General features: G+C 37.2%; 1 protein-coding gene across 5 annotated transcripts in view; it reads left to right on the top strand.

The window, feature by feature from the left end:
* Positions 1 to 22300, top strand: part of CACNB4 (calcium voltage-gated channel auxiliary subunit beta 4) — a 212717-nt gene that overhangs the window by 171685 nt on the left and 18732 nt on the right. For 4 of the 5 annotated variants that reach the window (XM_039855370.1, XM_039855371.1, XM_039855372.1 and 1 more), the window contains 8 exons: positions 2482 to 2612; positions 4771 to 4847; positions 6323 to 6342; positions 6567 to 6647; positions 7961 to 8019; positions 15319 to 15428; positions 20218 to 20369; positions 22079 to 22174. In XM_039855370.1, coding sequence (XP_039711304.1) covers positions 2482 to 2612; positions 4771 to 4847; positions 6323 to 6342; positions 6567 to 6647; positions 7961 to 8019; positions 15319 to 15428; positions 20218 to 20369; positions 22079 to 22174 — 726 coding nt within the window. Of the gene's footprint in view, positions 1 to 2481; positions 2613 to 4770; positions 4848 to 6322; positions 6343 to 6566; positions 6648 to 7960; positions 8020 to 15318; positions 15429 to 20217; positions 20370 to 22078; positions 22175 to 22300 lie in introns of those variants that run through there. The other variant, XM_039855374.1, reaches the window with a different exon arrangement.

Genomic DNA, 22300 nt, shown 5'->3' with positions numbered 1-22300 from the left:
GAAGTTTAAACAGGGAGAAAAGCTACAGCTCTTCTTATCACATACACCAAACGATTAAGCTCTTAAGTGTATGTAGTGACTTTCTCCTAAGTAGCTCAAAAAACTTGCATTTACATTGAATCAGATCCTTGCTGTCTCATCTATTTCCTAGAACTAAGTTAAAACATGTTAGGAAGTTGCAGTAACCATTTCAGGAAGCCCTTTCAGGTCACTTGGGTACTGTTTAATGAATTAGTATTCCAGTGGACTAACTTAATTTCAGGAAATAACTTAAACCCTAGGAAACTGTGATTCAGAGTCCGTTTTGTCCTTACCACAGTAAAATTTAAATACCAGGCCAGTGCACCAAAGATTCTAAAAGGGTCCCTTTGCCTTTTGTTCTTTCCAAAATAAAAAGGGCTGGTATTTTTGGCTTGCTATCTTAAAATAAAAGTTGGGAAGATGGGAGAAACTGAGACTTAGATTGTTCACGATTTTATATTGGGTCAACTCACATTTCTTTAGTGCAGACTCACTCTACGTCCCATGCATGCCTTGTGTGGGAGTTGTGTGCATAATAAAAGCCAAATTACTAAACTTTATCTTTTTACTTTTGAGTATGAGGCTGATACTGAGAATTACTCAAAGTTACACAGAATTTCATGCTGGGATGATTCAATGAAACCATCCATTCTTCCATCACAATGTGTCAATGTTACATACGTATAAATTCCTCTTTTCTCTGAGCTAAGGCAAGTGTACTACATAAAGTTATTACATTTTGAAAAAATATATATATGTACTATTAGATCAAAGCTAGAGAATTATCTTGCCCAACACTGATAAAAATAACAAAGGAAGTTTTTGGAATCATCTCTGGAGGATGTAAACAGTAGGACTGATATCTGCTATCTAGAAGTCACCTACCTGAAAACTTCCTTTGAGGCAGGAGGGTTGGATTAAATATGTCTTCTACTCTAGGACTCAGCAAATCTGTAATTATAAATGCAGTTTCACTGACCCATCAAATAAGGCCACGTTGACAGTCTCACCCCATATTGACTGAAGCCTTTGTGTGGGCTAGTTTTTCAAGTTGACTTGTCATGGAACTTTATTTAAGTGGAAATCCTTGTGTTCCTGTTGGGCTTCAGGCCATTTGGAGATTATTATGTTAGGAAGTGTAGGGGAGGAAAAATAATTTTCCTTCTACCCTTCTAAATTCTTCTGGCTGGTCTGGTAATCAAATTGGCATGAGACAAGTTAACAAGAGAAAATAACCGAGTTTATTACATATGAACATACAGGGGTTCCTTAAGAATATGAGACCCAAGAACAGACTGGGCAGTTAAGATTTATATGTCTGGAACTAAGGAAAAAGTGTGTGTGTTTGTAGTTTGGCACTTCAAAGGGTGGGAAGGCAATTCACATGGAGATGGAAAATCAGATGTTTGATAAACAAATGTTTGTTGGGCCGTCTTTAACAATGGGACACAGAGAAGATTTTGATCAAATGGGCCTTACTAGGTCTCTCCCTATCTATCACACTCAGTTCATATTAAACTATATGTATAAGTTACCTATGACAATAGCTTCCTTCCTGAAGCAGGTCCTCCATCTAAATTCTTTTAGGCAGTTAGAGGGGAAGGGTTTTCCTGAGTCTTTTGTTTCTTAAAAATAACCAGCTTAAAGTAATCAGTATCTCAAAAGGCATATTTCGGGGTGGAAAATTCTGCTTCCCCTCGGAGGATTATAATTTTTCCCTAGTGAGAGTAGATAACAGACAGTATCATGGATTTTTACCTGACAGCTTTTGACAAAAAAAAAAAAACACAAAAAACGGATTATTGAATGTATTTCATTTCAGACTTGCCTGTTTTGTCTTCCAGAGTTCCAGTGACACTGATGCATATTTAGCCTTATGAAATCTATTTGTTAGGAACTGGCTGAGGCTTTTTGCTAAGGACCAAAGGAATCCAAAGGTTAAGACCTGACTAGTTTAGGGATTGGCAAACTGTGGCCCGCAGGCTGAATCTAGCCTCTGTGTTTTTTTGGAAAGAAAAGGTTTATTGAAATACAGCCACAGTCACTTGTTTCCATATTGTCTGTGGATGCTTTCTCACTATGAGAGCAGATTCAAGTAGTTGCAACAGACACCATATGGACAGTAAAATCTAAAACATTTACTCTCAGGGTCTTTACATAAAAAGTTTGCAGACCCCTGCTTTAGTCTATGGACCCCCTAAATAGGTAGTTAGGTAGATAGGTAGGTAGATGATAGATAGATAGATAGATAGATAGATAGATAGATAGATAGATGATAGACAGATGGATGATAGAGATAGATCGATAGATATAATATAATATAAATAGTGTTTATATATAATATAGTATAATATTATATAATATGAATAGTGTTTCATTTTTCTAGCCCCCTGAAATTAATTAATGGAATATGAAGATAAATGAATTACTATTGATAGCAATTTTATTTCTGCATTCCAGAAATATAACAATGATTGGTGGATAGGAAGGCTGGTGAAAGAGGGCTGTGAGATTGGCTTTATTCCAAGTCCACTGAGATTGGAGAACATACGGATTCAGCAAGAACAAAAAAGAGGACGTTTTCATGGAGGGTAAGATTTCTTCCATTCTATAAACTTTTCATTTTCTTTTTGGTGGGGGTAGGAACATTAGGCGATATTTTCAGGTTTGCTCATTAGGTTCATCATATATGCTTTCCATAATGTATACTTTTGTGTGTATAAGGTGTTTTTCTGAAATTGAACATTTCAGATAGTTTACTCTTCTTGACTCCTGGCATTGCTAGAATCGACATGAATTCCATAGCCTCAGAAAACTCTCCTTGGAACCTAAGCCTTCCTTCATTAGAGTCATGGAGGGCATCCTTTCTCAGTACAGGAAGTGGAAGCCTGACCTGATCTGTAATCATGGTTCTTCTTGGTTTCCTTTCTGAGACTCTCTCGTAAGTCGACATGGAATGTGATGGTACACGCAGGTCTCAGTACTAGCAGCACCTTCTCCACCCAGGGCTTTCTGTGGCATGTGCCATCTCTTGGTAATGGGGTGAAGACTCTGCCTAGCTTCGAATGCATCAGCCTCTAGCAAGCTAATGAAGTAGCCACATAGATCTCAGAGTGCAGATATTTAAAGGTCCTAGGAATACACCAAAATTTAAAAGAAATCGGAATCCTACTGAACCTGCTCACGTTATGAGGCTACACTGAAGCATTGATTTGATGTTATCATTTTTTGAATGTCCTAGAATAGAAGCAGTTCTTTGTCTTGATTCTCAATCTCGTTTTTCTCTTGGATCCTTTTCAAAAACTCCTTTGCTCTTTAGAGAACTTTTTGCCTCTGTCATGTGGGAACCTCTTAAATAGTGATAGGAGATCACAAAAGTACAGTCAGCCCTGCTTTTAGTTATCCATCTTGTTTAGTATATAACATGTCAATTATGTTATAAACTATTAATCCATCATGTTCCCACTTCTCTAGACTTTCTGTCTCTTTTGCTGCTCTTTAAACACATCAGGAACACATCTTTCCACCTCAGTACCTTTGCTCTTGCTGTTACCTCTTATGGGAACCCTTTCCTTCGCATTTCCACCAGATCACTCCACATCTGCCTCAGATCTTTGTTAAATATCACCTTTTCAGTGATCCCTTTCCTGTCACCATATTTAAAATTGTACCCACTTACTGCCTTTCTTCTGACTTAGTTTTCACTGTTGCATTGATTACTGTCAGAAATATTATATATTTACTTTTTAAAATCTGTTTGATCCTGATATCGCCCACTAGAATCTGTCTCAATATATGAAAGGATTTTGCCTCCCACCCCCATTCTGTTGTATTCCTAACTTTTAGAACAGTGGATGCTCAATCAATCAATATTTGTTGAATGAAATAATAAATGAACTATTGCCATCATTTCCAAAGTTGTTAGTTTATTGTTATTATTATTATTCTATGAGATTATTATTTTCTTTTGAACTAAAAGCTTACTTTGTGGCAGATATAAGAGTAAAGCCAAGAGCCATAGACATGATCTTATTTTATCTTTATACTAATCCTGTGAGGTATAGCTTCTCCTTCTGTAGATGTGATATGATGTGCCAGGGTGCCATGAAAATTAAGTGGCAAAGCCAGCACAAGAAATCAGATTGCTCTGACTCTGCAGACCATACTTTAAGCACTGGAAGGGAGGGACACTGGAGAAATAGAAAGGTGGGCTCCTGAGGGCCACTGTGGGCTCCAGGGAAGCCACCGGAGTCACATGGGGAGACCAGTGCTAATGATCTTCTGTTCCGGGTCACAAATAATATTAATTCTGACCGCCCTCCACACTCACACGTGCGCGCGCGTGCACGCGCACACATACACACACTCGCTTCTGAGAAGAAATGCTTCTTCCAGGACTTACTGCTTGTTTTGAACTGTGTTGACATCCCACTGATGCCCCGGTCACCAGTGTTAGTTAAGCAAGCCATTAACAAGAACTTTCCTGTCAGTGATTCTTCTGCCTGATTTCTGCATTGAATAATTAAGATATTTTTGCAAAATATTTCCAAGTCCCAGTTAGTTCCCCAACTTTTTCTGAGAAATGAGGTCAAAGAAAACATTTGGACAGATTTTTGAAGTTCTCTATAGCACGATTTGGTGTGTTTTGAATTATTTAGTAAGATTAAGGTCAAAAAAAGCTTTGTACTTTCAAGTTCTATTTTCAAGGAATCTGTGGAATGACTCTTAAGTTCCTTTTGCATATCCTAGGAAATCCAGTGGAAATTCTTCTTCAAGTCTTGGAGAAATGGTATCAGGGACATTTCGAGCAACACCCACATCAACAGGTGAGGGCTTTAGTAAAAAATCTTTTAATGGAATATATTCCTTACTTAATATTTGAATATACATGCAGGTATTTTTACTGATTTGGAAACAATTTTAAAAGCTCAATTTAAATATTTTCTACTTGATATTTCATTATTCATTTGCTTTCTATAGTAATTAGATTTGATTTAAAGGATACTCGTGGTACAAAAAATTCAAATATTTGTCATATAATTTTGAAAATTACCCACCATTGTGTAAACCAATTTGAAGCAAATTCATTATTCTGTTCAAGAACCCAACAGACTTTAAGATAGTGAGGGCCAATTTTTTTAAAAAAGTTGTAGACTCTCAAGAAAATGGTCTGTTTCAGTCTCCGTGGGAAACTTAAAATGCGTTGTTACAGCTCAGGCTGTGGAGAATGGGAGGGTTGAAGCAGAGAATGAAGCTGGGCCCAGATGACCTCAATTCTATTCAGACAGCAGACAGCTGAGCCCTGGAATTAATAGTAATGAAGGGACCGTGGTGGTCCAATCAGGAGATGTTGAGCATTTGTAAATTGTGGAGGTATTCAAGTAGGAATTTTTCTTCTGCTGTGTTCCTTGACTTCTATAGGCTTATTTCATTCTGGCTCAGAACTGATGCTGCATTAGGGCATCCAGTATTACTAATTCAGAATGACAAGTCCAAGGTCTGTTCTGTCCTACCATACCTGCAGGAGACTGGACTGGTTCTGGAACAACTCTGAGTATCTGGGTTCTTTTTCCTGTGAATACTTCCTTATCTTAGGGTGACTTTGAACCAAACCAGGTATCGGATTTGCCCCTACATGGACTGGACCTGCTTAGATGACCACAAAACCACTTTAATGAGATATTCAGTACATTTTGCATCATCCCCATTTGTTGGACATTTAGGGTATTGCAGCTATTTCAAACAAGAAAGAACAGAAACAACTGGTTATAAACAATTGAAATTAAAAGCAGCCTGGTAGGAAAAATGTGTCAATATCCTAGAAAGTGAGCAAAAAGACTTAAGAACACAAAATTTTCTCATGGTTCATCAAATTACAAATCCAAAAATAGTGAGTGATTGAAGCGATGATCATTTTTACCCAAATTGTTATTCTAAGTTTCTTTTTATCATATTTTATATGTCCAAGTTGTTTTCAGACACACCTTATGTTGTGTTCAGTGGGGAGCAACCTATGGCCCATGCTGGCCCAGAACTTCCGATATTATGAAGTCCACCTACCCCAACCAACATGAAATCAGGATACAAGGTCATTCGTACAGGGAGGAAGTTGTCTGTTTTTAATGTCTTCAAAATTGGCCTGTCCTAAATGAAATAATAGAACAGTGTTCTCCAGAGTGGGCGATAGTGAAATGATGAGAATTACAAGGACAATTTGGTACATTCTTCCATCTTTTAAAATCATGTACTATCATTTACAGAGATTACATATTTTGATATGGCTCTTATTGTTGTCTTTTAGCAAAACAGAAGCAAAAAGTGGTAAGTAGTGATTCCTTTTTAAATTTGCCATTAAGGTTTCTATCCATCTATGCCTGCGATACTCCATTTCAGTGACCTAAATGACTATAAAATAAGGAATGGGCCTCGTCGGTGGGGACCTGTGGTAATCATTTTTCGTTTGACTTGAGTATTATGAACGTAGTGGCTGTTGAGGAGGTGTACTTATCCTCACCTTGTAACACGTGTCACATCGTCTCTTTCAGACGGAGCACATTCCTCCTTATGATGTCGTGCCATCCATGCGTCCAGTGGTGTTAGTGGGGCCGTCACTGAAGGGTTATGAGGTACAAATACCAGTTTGTTATGCTTCAGTTCTTGATCAGGAATCTAAGAGACAGAAGTTTGGAGCTGGCTCCTTCAGGGTCTGCTTTCCTGTAGGGTCTTTTAAGTACCAATGAAAGCTGCCTCTCAGCATGTGAAGGCAGGTGGTGCAGGGAGGGGCTTATGTGGCTCTTGGCTCTTTCTCCCCTTTCTGTCACTCTTCTCATTGGTTATGTATTACACTGTTTAGGAATAAATATCTCCCTCAAAACATTTACAATGGGAAGGTCTGGTCAAAGGTTTGCTCTGCATTAAATTGAAAGAAAAAGACTTTATCTGTCTCAACAGTTGCCTTTACTATTAGAAATAATAGAGTATAAACAGCACGAGGGAACATATAGGCAGTCTGCCAGCAAAACTAAACCCTAAAAGCACCAGCAAATCTCAAATTAATGGCATATTCCAAATATTTCTCTGCTTATTTATTTTAAGAGATATATAGAAGGAAAAAGAAAAACTCCACTAAAACTATTAGTGACCATCTTCACAGATTAAACTATGTAAGAAGGAAAAGAATAAAGACTTAGATATACTACATTTCAGATGTTGCCATTGTGACTTTGTGCTAGCATAGATAATTTGCAGGACATTAAAATCTAAAGGCAGGCAACCTCCAGGCCACCATTCCCACTGAACTAGGACAATGTCTGGCACATAGTAGATGCTCAGTATACATTTGTTGGATAAAGCAATAAACTTTTTTGAGGCAGATCTAAGAATTTTGTCTCCTTATCCCTTCCCTTTCCCCCTCCTTCTCCCCTCCCCTCCCTCTCTCAGTGGAGAATGTCAGAGGAAGAGCAGGAAAGTGGTCTACTGACATCCAGCCCTGGGTGTAGGGAATTTCCACCAACATGCAGAGTAGCAGGACTGCTAAACCCAGGGCTGGCCCGAGGGGTTCTACCTGCTCCTCACTGGAGGCGAGCACCACTCAAGTGTGCCAAGGACAGGCAGCACCTGGGTACAAAGCCAGCCTATTGTGGTCTCTGGGTGACAGTTCTAACGCCTAATAAGAGAAGAGGGGTTGTCTTGGGTCTAGTGAACACTGCTGGTTCATTCCTCAACACTCTGGAGGAGAACTAAAGTGGGGTGGGGGAGGAATTTAGTAACTGCAAGTGGCTAAGAATGAAAAACACCTTCCACAGTAACCTACCCCTCAGAAGAGGACTGGCTGTCTTTGGTCAGTCATAGTGCCTTTCCCTTCCACCTGTCTCACTTTTGTCTTCTTTCTCTCTCTGTGTGTGTTTGCCTCATTCTTTTTTCTCTCACCTCTGCAAAGGTAACAGACATGATGCAGAAAGCCCTCTTTGATTTCCTGAAGCACAGGTTTGATGGGAGGTGAGATGTAGATATTTTTGCATTTTTATTTTTCTTTAACCAAACATGTATAATAGATTGATTTGTGCATCTGTTTCCAGAGATTGCAAAAGATCTCTAATTAAAAGTTAACTCAATATTCCAGGGAGAATAGAATGAAAGAGCTCTGAAACTATGACATTATGAAGTATAGTATTGAATCCCCACGGGAAAGGGGGCTTTGAAAAGGGAAATTATTTGTTTTATTTAAATGTATGTGTTTGTCTTTATTTTCTTACTTGTTAGTGAATTCATACCAAACTTGTTTTATGAAAATTATAACTTAAAATATAGAATATTTTTGATAAATATGGTGGCTCACTGGTCAAGCTGGGTAATATCATTGAAGAATTACATATTATGTGTATATCAACTCCCTCAAAAGAAGAGGGCAAGAAATGCTTTCATTATAAGCCTCCCAATTTTGTAGGGAATAATACTTCTTTAGATGTCTAGTTTCTGTTTGTTTTAGTAGAAATTATCTTGTTATTTTATTGGTCTACTTTATCCTACACCATTATCAATATGGCTCAGTCTTTAGCTATCAGATAAATTTATCATTCAAGTTTTGTGAAAAATATCTCAAATGAGTTTCTGTATTGTGCAGAGAAATGATAAAAAGTTCATATTTACTCAATAGTAAGTACTAAGCTCTTTCACAATGCAGGGTACACACCATGTAAAAATAATCACCTGAAAATAGCTGAAGACTTATTAGAAATGAAGAAAATTTTAATAGTGTGTACTAAAAAGTATGGTTAAATGCATCCTACTTGCCAAATATTTAACAAATATGGTATTTTAAGGAAAAAAAAACCATGATAATGCTTTAAATGTAAATTGTACATATTCATAAAAAAAAGCCTTCTGGATAATTGTGTTAAAATATTCATTATTTCTGAGTCTATATACAAAGAAAATAAATTGAGATTTTAGTTCAAGAAAGCAGAATACTTCACTGCAATTGTGTGAATTGCTAAGCACATTAATAGAGCCCAGGATGTCTTAATAAATAGACCCCAAAATGTATAATGATTCAAACACAATGGAAGCTTATTATTGCTCATTTAACAGTCTGCGGCAGATGTGCCTCAGCTGAGCAGAAGGGAGGGATAGAGGAGGGGAAGAAAGGACTGGGCAAAAACTTTGTTCTGCCCATCTTTTGGGGCCCTCAGCCCAAGGGTGGTCTCTCCAATCAGCTGGTGAGGAGAACAAATAACAGTGTCTACCACCTTCATCTAGTGGACCCAAGATCTATAAGAAAGCCATGGGTTTATCCTATTCCCCCCTTTAAAAAAAAAAAAAAAAAGATAGGCAGAGAATGAGGTAGTTACAAAGGAAATAAGTGGATAACACTGAATACCAGAATATTGAAGTTGGAGGAAAATATAAAATTTATTCTAATTTCTTTTCTTCAATAACCACAAACAGATGGATAATCTGCTTCTGTCTGAAAACTTTTGGCAATTGGGAATTCTCTTCTTAAGAAACATTACTGAGAAACAGCTGAACTCTGATTCTGACTTAACATTATTAGTCTTGGAATTGCCCTCTGATGATCTGGGCCATAACTTTTACCCTCCTGCAGGTCTCCATGTATTGGAGGCAGCTGACATACATGGCTCAGTCTTCTGTGTTCTTGGTTGCACATGCACACGTCCTTCAGCTATGCTTGAAGTCACATGATTTTAAACTGTGATGCCTTTACTTAAGGAAGTTCTAACTGGATAAAAGCCTTTGAGCTGAACAAATTTCATCCCATAACACAGTCAAAATTTGTGTTAGATTGTTTTGATCCCCACATAACATCCTTATGAACAACATTGTTAAATCTTTGAAATGTAGGCCCAATGGGAAAAAAGAAAAGAATTATTATAATTTAGCAAAGAAGAAATGAGTGATTTAATTACTATTTTCAAGAATGAAAGATCTGTGGTTCTACCTCAATCTTCAGGCCCAGAAATGCTGTTAATTGTAACAGCAGAGATTTGTTCTGAATTAGGTAGAGCTGTCTGCATCGAGCACTTACACACGTTACTGATGATGGTGTTAGTAGAAATAGAATCACAATATCAATGCCATGGGGTCTGATGACACAGCAGAGGTTCTAGAGATCTGAGGAAGGATCCAAAAATAGCAAAAGCAGTAGCTAGAGAAAGAGAGAGACTGAGCCTCAGAGAGATCTGATATACAGCACAGTTGGAGAAAGGTAGATACTAAAGATGGGAGTAGGTGAGTAGACTTGCTTTTGAATCATAAGAGGCCCATGCAGCAGAAGAATCAAAAATAAATCCATTGGTTGAGTGTATGTGGAGACTTTGATAGGAAGAAAAGATTTGTTTGTAGCTTCACAATGACTCTGACATGCCTATCCTTACGTTTTGAGCTATGACAATCTGCTACATTTTGTTTTACCAATTAATAAAGGAGAGAAAACAACAAATAGTCTCTTACTGAAACCAGACAAGAGAATAATTACACAGAAGGCTTTAGCACAGTGACATAGGATAAACAATATTTTCTACTAGAAACCTACTCATTGTCTCATTGTCCATGAATGCAGTAGGTTAGACAAAATAGTCAGTAGAAAGTATTATTATTTTTCAAAAAGAGAAAAAAAAAGGATCTATTGGCTAAGAGGCTTTCTTCTTCAATACCGTTTTTCAGATCTTGTTTAGAAAATAATCTAACAAATTGGATTTAAGTCCAACAGTTTGACTATTACAGAATCATATACTTGCCTTTTTTTGATACCTTAGAAATTATTTGAGTCAGTTTAGGGCTACTTATTATACAATAGTATTTCTATAACTAGTCTTGTAGGGTCAAACTATAATACATGTAAGAAAAATGAACAGCATAATATAAAGTGGTTTATGAAGGATCCTTGTAGATGTGGATATTCACATGACATGACAGTTCCTGCGCCCAGATCATAAACTAAGTGAGCCTAACAAGCTGGTACAGTGGCATCAGCCTGGTGATGACACAGTGGATGCACAAAGGCACAGAGCTTTAGTTTCTTCATTTCACACCACAAACATATATGGGGGGGTCATCCTTTGGGATGAGGTTTGTTCAGCTGGTTGACTCTGCCATTCATAGACTGAAGAGCAAGTAGTCAAAACTACTTGCAATTTGTTGATCTATGCTAATCATTTCAAATCTCAATAAAGTTGTTACTTTAGGCTTTTTGACAACTTGATCAGATCAGCTGTATGTTAGTTATTGGAGACGTTGTAACTGATATGATCATGGCCCCAAATCCTAAATTAACATTGTGTAACTTATACAGATAACTTATGCAGATAACATCTGAAGATAAAGGAATACTTAAAGGGAAAAAAGAGGGTTTGAGAAAGAATTGAAGAAAAGAGACTGAGAATACAATTTACGTAAACTCGAAGTAGTATTTGTTTATGAAAGGAAATGAGAACAATTGATGCTGTCACAAAGCAGCCAAGCCATGGAGGAATGAAAACAACTTGTAATTGCAGTCAAAAAATGAAAAAGAACAGCACAGTGCCTTCCATTTCATAATCAATATCATTCTCTTATGACCTCTTCCTCCCATTCTCTATTCAAATGCAGACTCATCGGTGAACAAACAGTAGAGATAATTAATTGAACACTTTAATGACAAGCATGAATATTTAAATTAGCAGATTTTGATTACAATATGTCCAACCTGAACGCCCACCCTTAAAGTATGTATCAATTTTACGGACTCTGGTGATGGGAGAGTTCACGGTAGACTGCTAACTTTTGAGTATAGGATATAAAGAAACTGTCTTTTTCAAGTCTGCAAATCTCCAATAATTGTCTTACATAGATGATATATGTGCCTATCAACATAGGACACTATGAACAATGATTTAAGAAAGCACTTTTATATATTACCTTGTTTGCTCCTAAAGACAATCCTGTGACATAGTTTGGCAAAACTACTGTGACGATTATATTGATTATAGTACTGATGCTCACAGTGTGGCGTGACTTGTCCGTGGTCATGCAATTAGCAAGAGAAAGATGCAGGAAGAATACTCAGGTCTGTGTCTGCCTTCCATCCCTGTTGTCTTGACAGTCTGTTCTTTGGAACATTTTTCTCTATGAATACTAGGACTCAAAAAAATTAATATACTAACAGGGTTGTATATTAGTTGTAGCAAGGATAGCATATAGAAGGATCTTACAAGTGTTCTATTACCAACATGGAAATACTAATTATTTTTTAATGAATGTGTTGTAACTGAAAGTAATATCTTTCCATAGAAAATCACAGAAAACTAATACTCATAGCTCATGATGTATTGCAGCAATTATGATGAATTCCAAAACAGAAATAAGCAACAGTTGGGGCTCAGATTTGCTAGATTTAGAGAATGATTTTTGCTAGTTTTCAGTGACATTGGCTGCTATACCCAGTCTCCTGAGTAACTGGACTTCTATTAGTCTCCTGTCTACCGACTACTAATTACAGACGCTATGTCACAGGAAAGTTTCCAAGGGAACTTTTTGGAGACGTATGTCAAACAGGATGTGTGGAAGTGCTGAAAGACATTAGAGGGTGTGAGTATAGCAAGGGAAAACAAAGTAGAAAGGATATCACTTTCGGGAAAAAAAAAAAGTATCTAGTTAGCATTCAATGTGAATGTAATTACATTGCTGGGGAACCTTTTCTAAAAAGTTTGGATTTGGTGTCTGATGTTGACAATAGTAAGCATCTTTGCCTAGAAACTAGAAACTCTTGCTTTGTCTTATTAAAGGGTTTCTATGGCTGTGTCTATCTTTTCTTGAGCTCTTTCATGTGTGTACTTTAGTTAAGAAATAACTTGTAGTAACAGATTAGCTGGTATTTTATTAACAAGTAAAACGAGAAAAAGAACTCTGTATTGTCCAAACCTTTTCCTGTTTTTGGACTATATGAGGCAATTTTTCTCTCTCTCTTGTTCTGTGTGTGTGTGTGTGTGTGTGTGTGTGTGTTTGGTAAAAGTTTAGACGTGTCCTGAAATGGCTTTGTAAAAGTGTTTACAACCCAGAAAAAATAAAAGTTTTCATCTATTTGTAGTCCCTTAAAATTTTATAAACCTAGGGCCACTATTTGGCTTGTATGGAACTAGAAAATTTTGATTTTCACTTAAGCAGAATAGACTCTTTGGGCTCTTCAAAAGTAATTATTCTAGAAAGTTGAATTCTGTTCCTAAACCAACCCACTTGCCTCCAGTCAGATATCTGAGTTGCTCTGACTGTATGTTTCTAACTAGCAGCTTTATTCTTAAAACAACAAACAAATAAATAAAAAGAAAACAGAAACAAAAATAAACAAGCAAACCCTATTCAGTAAATAAAAGGAGCTACGACCTGCAAGGGCTGCCTGTGAGATTTTATGCCTCAAGTTGCAGCAGCCAACTGAGTAATGAAGACTCAGATATGGGGGTCACCTAACTTCCACCTGAATAAATCCTGACCATCTATATCAGCACTCGGCCAAGATTGGGCATCTGCGCTTGATAATTTGGCTCCTCTCTGGAGATCTCTGAGGTTGCTGGAGAAGAAAACTGAAACTGTAAGAGAAGTATAAGTCAGGTGACTAAGTACTGGCCTCGCATTCAGGGCCTGTGTTGTAGACCTTCTTAGCCTCTAACTAAATGTATGAGACTTCCTTTCTGTATTTCAGTTTTCTTCTTCGTAGAATGAAGAAACTTTACTTGGCCAATGTTTCCCAATGTCTTTTAGCAGTTGAACAACTTTTTGTAATGAAATCACATATAAAGCCCCTCCGTAGAAGACGGAAATGCAGAGGTGTTCACCTGGCATTGAGGATGGGGAAGCTGGAGCCCTCAGCCTCCCTTTAGCATTGTCAGTGGCCCTGGAGGTATTTCACAAAACTCTTCGTTTTTGCAGAAGACAATTTGAAGATGCCTCAAGTAAATTATTAGAGCCTCAAAATTCTAAAAATTTTAAACCTCTTGATCCTCTACAGCTTATAAATACAATGATACAAGCAAGGAGTAACTTTGTTTTAAAATGGCATCAGGATTTTTGCACAGCCTGTTACTTTAAAGAAGCAATTGCTAGCCATTTGTGAAAAAGAACATTTTTAATTCTCCCCAAGGCTTCAGGTCACTGAAGTCAAGTGAAGTCTCCTGAGAGCTGACAGTGTTGTCCCAAAACAAGCGTCAGATGACATATAACTCAATAATTGTTAATAACTCCACCTCTTCCCTGTTCCAACCTCCAAAGGAATTTGAAAATGGAGGAGAATAGGTGAGCTAATTCAGTGCAAAGGGTAAGGGGCACTACTCTCCTTGTCTCATTTCTGAAACTCTGCCAATCTGTGAAGATAAGAATGGAGAAAGGTCTGTGGCGGCAGTAAGTGGCTTAGAGAAACATTCTTTGCATTCTACAGGTAGCTAATAATCTGAAGTTGTTCATCCCAGTTTAAAATGAAGAATTTTAAAACTAAATTCCAGAGATTCTCGTTTGATAAAACATATGCAAATAGACCCGTCTCTCCATTCATTCGCAATGTCTCTGCTTTATTCCATTGCATGACTGTAGGATACTTTCTAACAAAATCCTGGCACAATCCTCACATTGCCCTCAATTACAGTGTCTTTTGACTGCACACCATATGCATTCAAAGTCATATGCAAATATGCTGAAGAATCTTATGCTGGCAGAAAAGAAATCATATTTTTCATATTCTTAGAAATAAAAAAATCCCTTTGGGCCTGTGTAGAGATGCTCCATGTATCATGAATTAATTGTCGAGCACTGGGAATGCAACATAGCTACCCACTGGTTAATTGTCTTTGATGATCAAAATGAAGAGGACTTCCCCCTTTGACTAGCAGCGTTAATAAGCCAGGGTAGAGCATTTGAATAGCTCCTGAAGGTCTTGTTCAAGAGCAACTCAGCTGTGAATTGTAGGGAAATTGTATTGCTGCTTCCTAGAAAGAGCATGGTTTATTCATATATTTTGATTCCCTCCTGGTATGGTATACATTAAAGAGATTTCAGCAAGGCCGACAATAGTGGAGGAAGAGCCGCATTTTTACTGCAATCATTTTTTGTTAAATAGCCGAAACCTTCCTCCATTCTGCTCTGCTCATATTTTAGTACTAGCCAAAGTCTGTTTAAAACACTTGTGGCCAATGTTTACTTTACTATGGTTGCACTGTAGTATGTAAAGTGGTTATTAAGTACTGTGGTTATAAATCACTTGGAAACCTCACAATATTTTTACTGGCTTGTTTTGTTCTGTGTTCCTATTCATAGGATATCAATAACGAGAGTGACAGCTGACATTTCTCTTGCTAAGAGGTCCGTCCTAAATAATCCCAGCAAGAGAGCAATAATTGAACGTTCGAACACTCGGTCCAGCTTAGGTAAGAAGTTCAAATGTGCTACTTCTCCGAGCTATGCTTTCAGACTGGGATGGCACGGGTTGTGTTTGTCAACAGCTTTTCCAGTTTGCTCCACATTCTGAATGGGGCAGTGCTGGTTAACGGGAGAACGCAACCCACGGAGAAGAAGGAAGCGAGGTCCTGCAGCGGCCAGAGCCTCCTCTCTCTCAACTCTTGTCGATTAGCCAATTAGTAGTCTGGTGGGAAGAACCCTCAAGGGACTTTCCTAGTCTGTTTATGCCTAACCATGTGAAGCCACTCATCTCCACTTTGCCCAGGGTTCTCAGTGTGGCTAATGATATGTGTCATACCTGAGTCACACTGACATGAAAGGAAATGAGATGTTCAGCCTTCTCAGCTCTTTAGAAGAAAGCTAGATCATGGTGTTCTTAGTATTGCTTCTGCTGCTAGCTGGTAGTACCCAGAACAGTCACACCTTTAAGTGGAAATAGTAACCACCAGTAATAACATGAAGGGAGTTTAAACATGTCTTTCCCAGAGCACCAATTAGAAGGCATCCTGAAATTCACCATGATGGAAAAGAAAAAAATGCTACATGTGGTTAGCTCTGTCAAGCCATCTATGAGCAGGGCTATGGAGGGTGGAATCACTATCCATAGAAGCAAGTCCACGCTACTGGCGAATCACAACATTTATCTGAAAAGCCTGTTTGTGGGTTTCTATGATTGCCAAGAGTGACGTAGTCATTCTAGGAGTCTCTTTTACATTCACATTCTGAAGGCAACTTGTTTTACTGCCCTCTTCCTCATGGGCAGAGTAGGAAAGATAGAGGTCTTCTATGCCACTACATTTTTTAAACTACTGAAATGAGCTCCACGAATGATTGAAAACTTAAAAAATATTTCAAGATAGATTGCACCCCCAAACATCCCAACAAGAATTCACTGAAGGCTGTGACTTGACCCTGAATCAAGAATTGTACAAGTTAGAAAGAGGCTACAGAATATCACCTTATATTCCTGGCATGGGATTGGTACATGGGAATTACTCAATAAATGTTTGTGGGATAGTTGCTTTGTGAAATAATGCCAAACATCCCAAATGGAATAGTCAGCACTTGCAACGACAAGATCCCAGAAATCAGTGAGGTTGTTTTGTTTTGTTTTTAAGTCCTGTATTTAGTGCCTTCTACATACAGAGTAAAACACTTGTAAAGGCACTGTATTTTGACCTTGAGGAAGTGATGATGGCAGAGTTGATGATAGTGAACAGATTAGGTAACTGACTAAAGTCAAATATCATGGGTGAGAGCATGCCAAATTAGATCGAAGATTTTCCACACAAGCATCTGTGCTCTGTTCTCCTGTCTTCCACTGTCCTCTCACTCCTCACAGTGACTTTGACTTTTAACCACTTCTTCCTTCAATGTGCAGTGAGATGCTAAAGGACACTGAAAAACATAAGCTAGGTTGCACCAACCAAGGGGTTCATGAATATTCTTTGAAGTCATTTGTATAGTCTAGTCGTCTATTGTCAGTCAGTGGAGTGGGTGGGGGAAAGTTAGTGTAAATATTGAGAGGGAAACAAGGTAGATGTAAGTTCACTGGTTTTTCCTTTTGCTCTGTAAATTCATATACCACAACCATCGGAGTTAAATTTAATGACAGTCTATTCTAATAACCACTATGTGAGCCATTTATGTCTGTTTGCCTGTTTGTTAATGCACGTTTGTAGATTCTTTCAGCAAATCTTTAGTGAACTCTTATGTGCCATGCAGTACGCCAGACTTAATGACTAAGGCAAATTGTTTTACCCAGGAGCAAACAGAAAGAAGAAACAGATGGTTAAAATACTGTTTGATAATGGACTTATGTGAAGAGCTAGGCTATAAAGAAAGAACGGTAGAGAGTAAGAAGTGTCTGAGAAGACATCACAGAAGTTATATTTGAGCTGGTTCTTCAAGGCAGACAGGAATGTACAAAGGCATCAGCATATAAAAAGCATCGAGTGGCTGAGAAACGACTAATTTTGTACAGAGCATGCTTAGAAAAGGGGAGTGGTGGCATGGTTTAGAGCAACAAAAGAGACTGAAAAAGCAGATTGAGACCAGTATGTTAGGACTCTAGTACGCTTTGCTAAGGAGACCTCCAAAATAGATTCCATGAAATGTTAGTTTTACAAGATATGAAATAGTTGTTACATCTTGAATTTTTCCATGGTCAAATAAAATTTGGATATTATGTATTAAACAATTGGCAGATTTCTTTACTGCAAGACTTTTTAGAGCCATTAAGATACAAAGGATAATGCATGTCTGAAATTTCAAGAGAAACTACTATAGTATGTAGCATTTCACTTGCAGAAAACCCCCTTCTTCTCATAGGATATATTAAGGGGTTGGTGTTCCAGGATACTCACTTTGGGAAATGTAGCTTTGAGCCCTAGGGAACCAATGAAATAGTAATTTAAACATTTAGATAGAAGAGAGATCACAGGTGATGGAGGCGCTAGAGAGAGGTGGGTCTAGATAAGTCATGGTTGAGTTATAGTGTTTGTTGAGATCTCTCCAACATCACAGTTTGTGACTTCTCAGAGCTCCATTTGTGTGGAATAAGATCATGAAGAAACTTCCACTGGAACCCTTCTGAGAATCAGCCAGGGTAGTCAAGATTGTTGAGTTTGATTAAAGTTTTTCTTTAAGAAAATAAGCTATGTAGATAAATATGCATTTCTCTTCCTTATACATATAACTTAGATATTTCATTCTACATACATATTTTCCAAGTATCGGACCCACTCTAGTATATAGTGTGGCCCTCTGCAGCCACCTGGCTAGCTCTGCCCAAACACCTCTCTGCTCATGTCAGAGTGCCCACTGCCCATGAGTTTTGTGTTGGTTAAGCAGTAGGTGTGCCTTCTGCATGGGCTTGTCAAAAACGACACTTATTGCTGGTGCAGAGTAAATATGGCCCAGGTATTTCTGAATTATTTACATAGAGACTCAGAGTGCCTCGAGGGTTCTTTGTACCAGAGCAGTCCAGTTTGCATCACTGCCTTTTTGCTACTTCAAAAAATATTGTGTTCTGATTTGAAGCTTCAAGCATTATAAACTTGTTCTACTATAGTCCTGGCCAGGAGTTACATCAAACTGGTGACAATTTAATGAAAACAACAAATGGACTATACCCCAACAGCCTGAGACTGAAATTTACTACAATGAAAATAAACTTTATTTTTCAAACTTCTCTCATAAGAAAAATATCTTTTTTAAACTGTTTTTGACAAGTGAGAAAAAGAGGCACAGGCATGTTACTATTACTAACAAATGTGAAATGTGATTTTAGAAGAATTTTGCAAATAAGCCTAATCGTCCAAATTCTTTACATTGATATCTTGAAAACTAGTCACTTTTTAAAGCAACATGAAATCTTTCAGGCCATTGAGATTAAATAATATGAAAAAATGATATGATAGATATGTTGATTCTTAAAATTCACATGTGTAATATAGATCGTGCACTAAACATCAGAGATTTTGTGAGAAAGAAGAATTTTATGCTGTTATGCAGAGCCCAAGAAAATAGAGTTATGCAATAGTCTTGAGCATTCATGATCCCACACACCCCATCAATCTGTTTGGTTATGGAAGGCAGCACTTTGCAGTGGGTGACATGAACTTGAATTTATACTGGATAAGCAAAACAAATAATTTGGATATAAGTTAATTTAATGGCAGTCTATTGTAATAACCACCACTATAATAATTAGGATTCTGGTACAAGCCCTTTTCAGAGCAACATCACCTTTTCCAAGGTCATCTTTGAAGTAATTTAAATTAGGTAGCTTTGTCTACTCCGTGTAATTTGGATGAGATTACAACATTGTTAGGTCATACCTGTAGCCAGAAATAAAAATAAGTATAAAACAAAATAAGATCATCTCTCTGAAAATTAAATAATCTAATTAGGATGATTTATAAAATATATATTAAAAATTGTTTTTATATTTCAGAAAGCCATATTATGTTTTTATAGATAATTCATTTTTGCTTTAAAAAATAGCTGAATTATTTTAGACATTGACAATAACTAGATTTTTCATTTGATCAGATTCACGCATATTTGAGTAACTTGGCTATTATGGTCAGCCAGGTAGATTTGCATCCAGATGCATTGCAGCATTTTAGTATAATTGGTCTTGTTTTATAAAAAAATAATACTAAAGATAATTATGCCTTAGAACAAGTCCACTGGCCCTAATATTTGAATTAAGACTTAGCAATATGCTGGTTGTAAGGGTAGATCCAGAATGTTCAACCATGGGTATAAAAATGTACACATCAGTCAAAATAGGTGACTTGTGAGATTTAAAAAAAAATCCCTAAAATATTAATACGTAAGTGGATGATTGGTAGGAATATTTCAATGTAATTTGCTTTCCATGCGATGCTCTGCACATGTATTTCAGTTTTTTCCTATATGTAGTTTCAGCTTCTATAGCTAAAACAAAAATTCTTAAGACAAAGAAACAATAAAAAATAAATAACTATATACGTAGTTAAATATTAGGGTGAATATAAGAAGCACATCAAAATTGCTTTCTCAATTTCTTCACCAACTGTTGGATTTTATGCAAAACTCAATCCATCCCTCTGTCTTTAGAAAAGATCTTAAGTTAGATAGGAATACGTAAATTCAAAATGTTCTGTTTTTCAGCGTAGACAAACATATCTGAAAGGAGTACTATTTTTAAAATATACGAACTAGGTAATAAAAGTAACCATGACCTGTTCTTTATTATTTCTCATTTAGCGGAAGTACAAAGTGAAATTGAAAGAATCTTTGAGTTGGCAAGATCTTTGCAACTGGTTGTTCTTGATGCGGACACCATCAATCACCCAGCACAACTTATAAAGACTTCTTTAGCACCAATTATTGTTCATGTGAAAGTCTCTTCTCCAAAGGTAATTAGCTCATTTCTATCTTAAGAATTAGAAGCTCTATTTGTGTGTGTGTGTGTGTGCTTTGTACTTTTTTGTTAGTGGGCAAGGAGAATGTCTTCTTTAGACCCTTTTTAATAAGTACAGTTTTTAATTCTCACAGTTTGTACAGATTCTAGAAATTCTGAGATAGCTAATAAAAAACAGTCCATTCCTTCCAAAAGCTCATGGTCTATTGTGTTTCCGCCACCAAACAATTATGCAAGAGTTTAATAGAAATTAAAAAAAATATAAGAAAGGTAAGGAAAAGTCAACTCTGGTTTTTCAGAGACTTTAGGTTCTATCTTGGTAAATTTCTTGGGTAATATTGACTCTTGTATCATCAGTTGAGAGAATACATAGTTCAAGAAAGGTATCTATATTTATCATATATAAAGTCAAACATTGCTGTATAAAATCTCTTATGGAAACATTATATATAGACTCTTACATTTGTGCTTAGGTTGGGTTCTTCAAGGAATATAATTATTCTGTGACTAAGCACAATGGGATACTTCATGCCACCAGAGAAGAGAAAAATAAAAGTGAGACAGCCTCAAATTGGTCACTTTTGATTTGGGTATTCTTTCATTTTTAAAAAGCGATGATGTTCTAAAAGGTTAAGATGAAACAGATACACTTGCAAGGTACGAATAACCAGTTGCTTTTCAGTGCTTCCAACTGTGGATTCTAGTCCCTAAATGTTGATTAAACTTCCAGCCAGAACAGTAATGTCTCCCATCATGGGTGGATGCCTAAAGAAGCTGTGCCCTTCCCTAACCCTTTCGAAGTCCTCAGCCTTCCATCCCTGCCACTGGTTCTGTGCAGGATGAACTTGGGACTTCTGACCAAACCAGGACCTTTGAGGAATCATTAGGATGGACTGAAATTGCCTTGACCACCTGGAAGTCTCTTTTGCCCAAAACTGAAGGAGATTCAAGCACCCTTCACTGCAGTGGAATAGATTCCAATTTCTCTCCCCACTGCCCCAGTCATCCTGGGGTTCACAAATGGAGGAACTAGGGTTCTCAAGACATATGTGCTGAGGTATCATAGAGCCTCATATACTAGAACTGTTTTCACAGGAAGGGCCCTGTTTCAGCTACAAAAAAGTTTTAAGGCAAAGGGTAGTGTATGGCAAAATGCAATTATAACAGTACTTAAAAGACAGATATATCACTGGTTCATAGTGGCAACATACCAGTACAAATGTTTTGCTTAGATTCCTATCATGAAATCATCTTATTGGTGTACAATTAAACTGGAATGCCTCAATAGTTATCGGTGACAAAAAGGACCAAATATATAAATGACTCTGATGTTTATTTGACATTGAGATAGTGAATCAAAATATTACTCAGCTGAATTTGGACATAAATGACTTGGTACAGATCGGTTCCTCCACTTTTGCAGGGCTCTCTTTGAAATCTCTGGGTAAAATCTAGGGTGGGAGCTCAAGATCCCACCAAGACCCTCACGTGGAGCAAGGATAGGATGAACATATCAAATCCACTATAACTGAAAGCCAGTGTAAGTGGATGATGTCATTATGGAGTTTATAAATATGATTTATCACGTTGTATTGTCTCTCTATTAATACTCAGTGCTAAACAGACTATAAATAAGGATCTTGGTTTATTTGGTTTTCTTTCAACTTATTGACAGTATCTCAGATTCATGTCTTCTTCTATCAGGTTTTACAGCGGTTGATTAAATCTAGAGGAAAGTCCCAAAGTAAACACTTAAATGTGCAACTGGTGGCAGCTGATAAACTTGCACAATGCCCCCCAGTAAGTACAATCACTTTTTGTCTTAATCATTCTTGACTAGTTAGGAGAGAGTGTTTTTTTTTTTTCTTATTAGCATTGTCATTTTTATTCCAGAATGATGGTGATATTGGTATGTTGTAATAAACC

Source organism: Pteropus medius, unplaced genomic scaffold (assembly GCF_902729225.1).
Source record: "Pteropus medius unplaced genomic scaffold, Ma_sr-lr_union100, whole genome shotgun sequence".
NCBI lineage: Eukaryota > Metazoa > Chordata > Mammalia > Chiroptera > Pteropodidae > Pteropus > Pteropus medius.
This window is presented reverse-complemented; position numbering and strand designations above follow the sequence as displayed.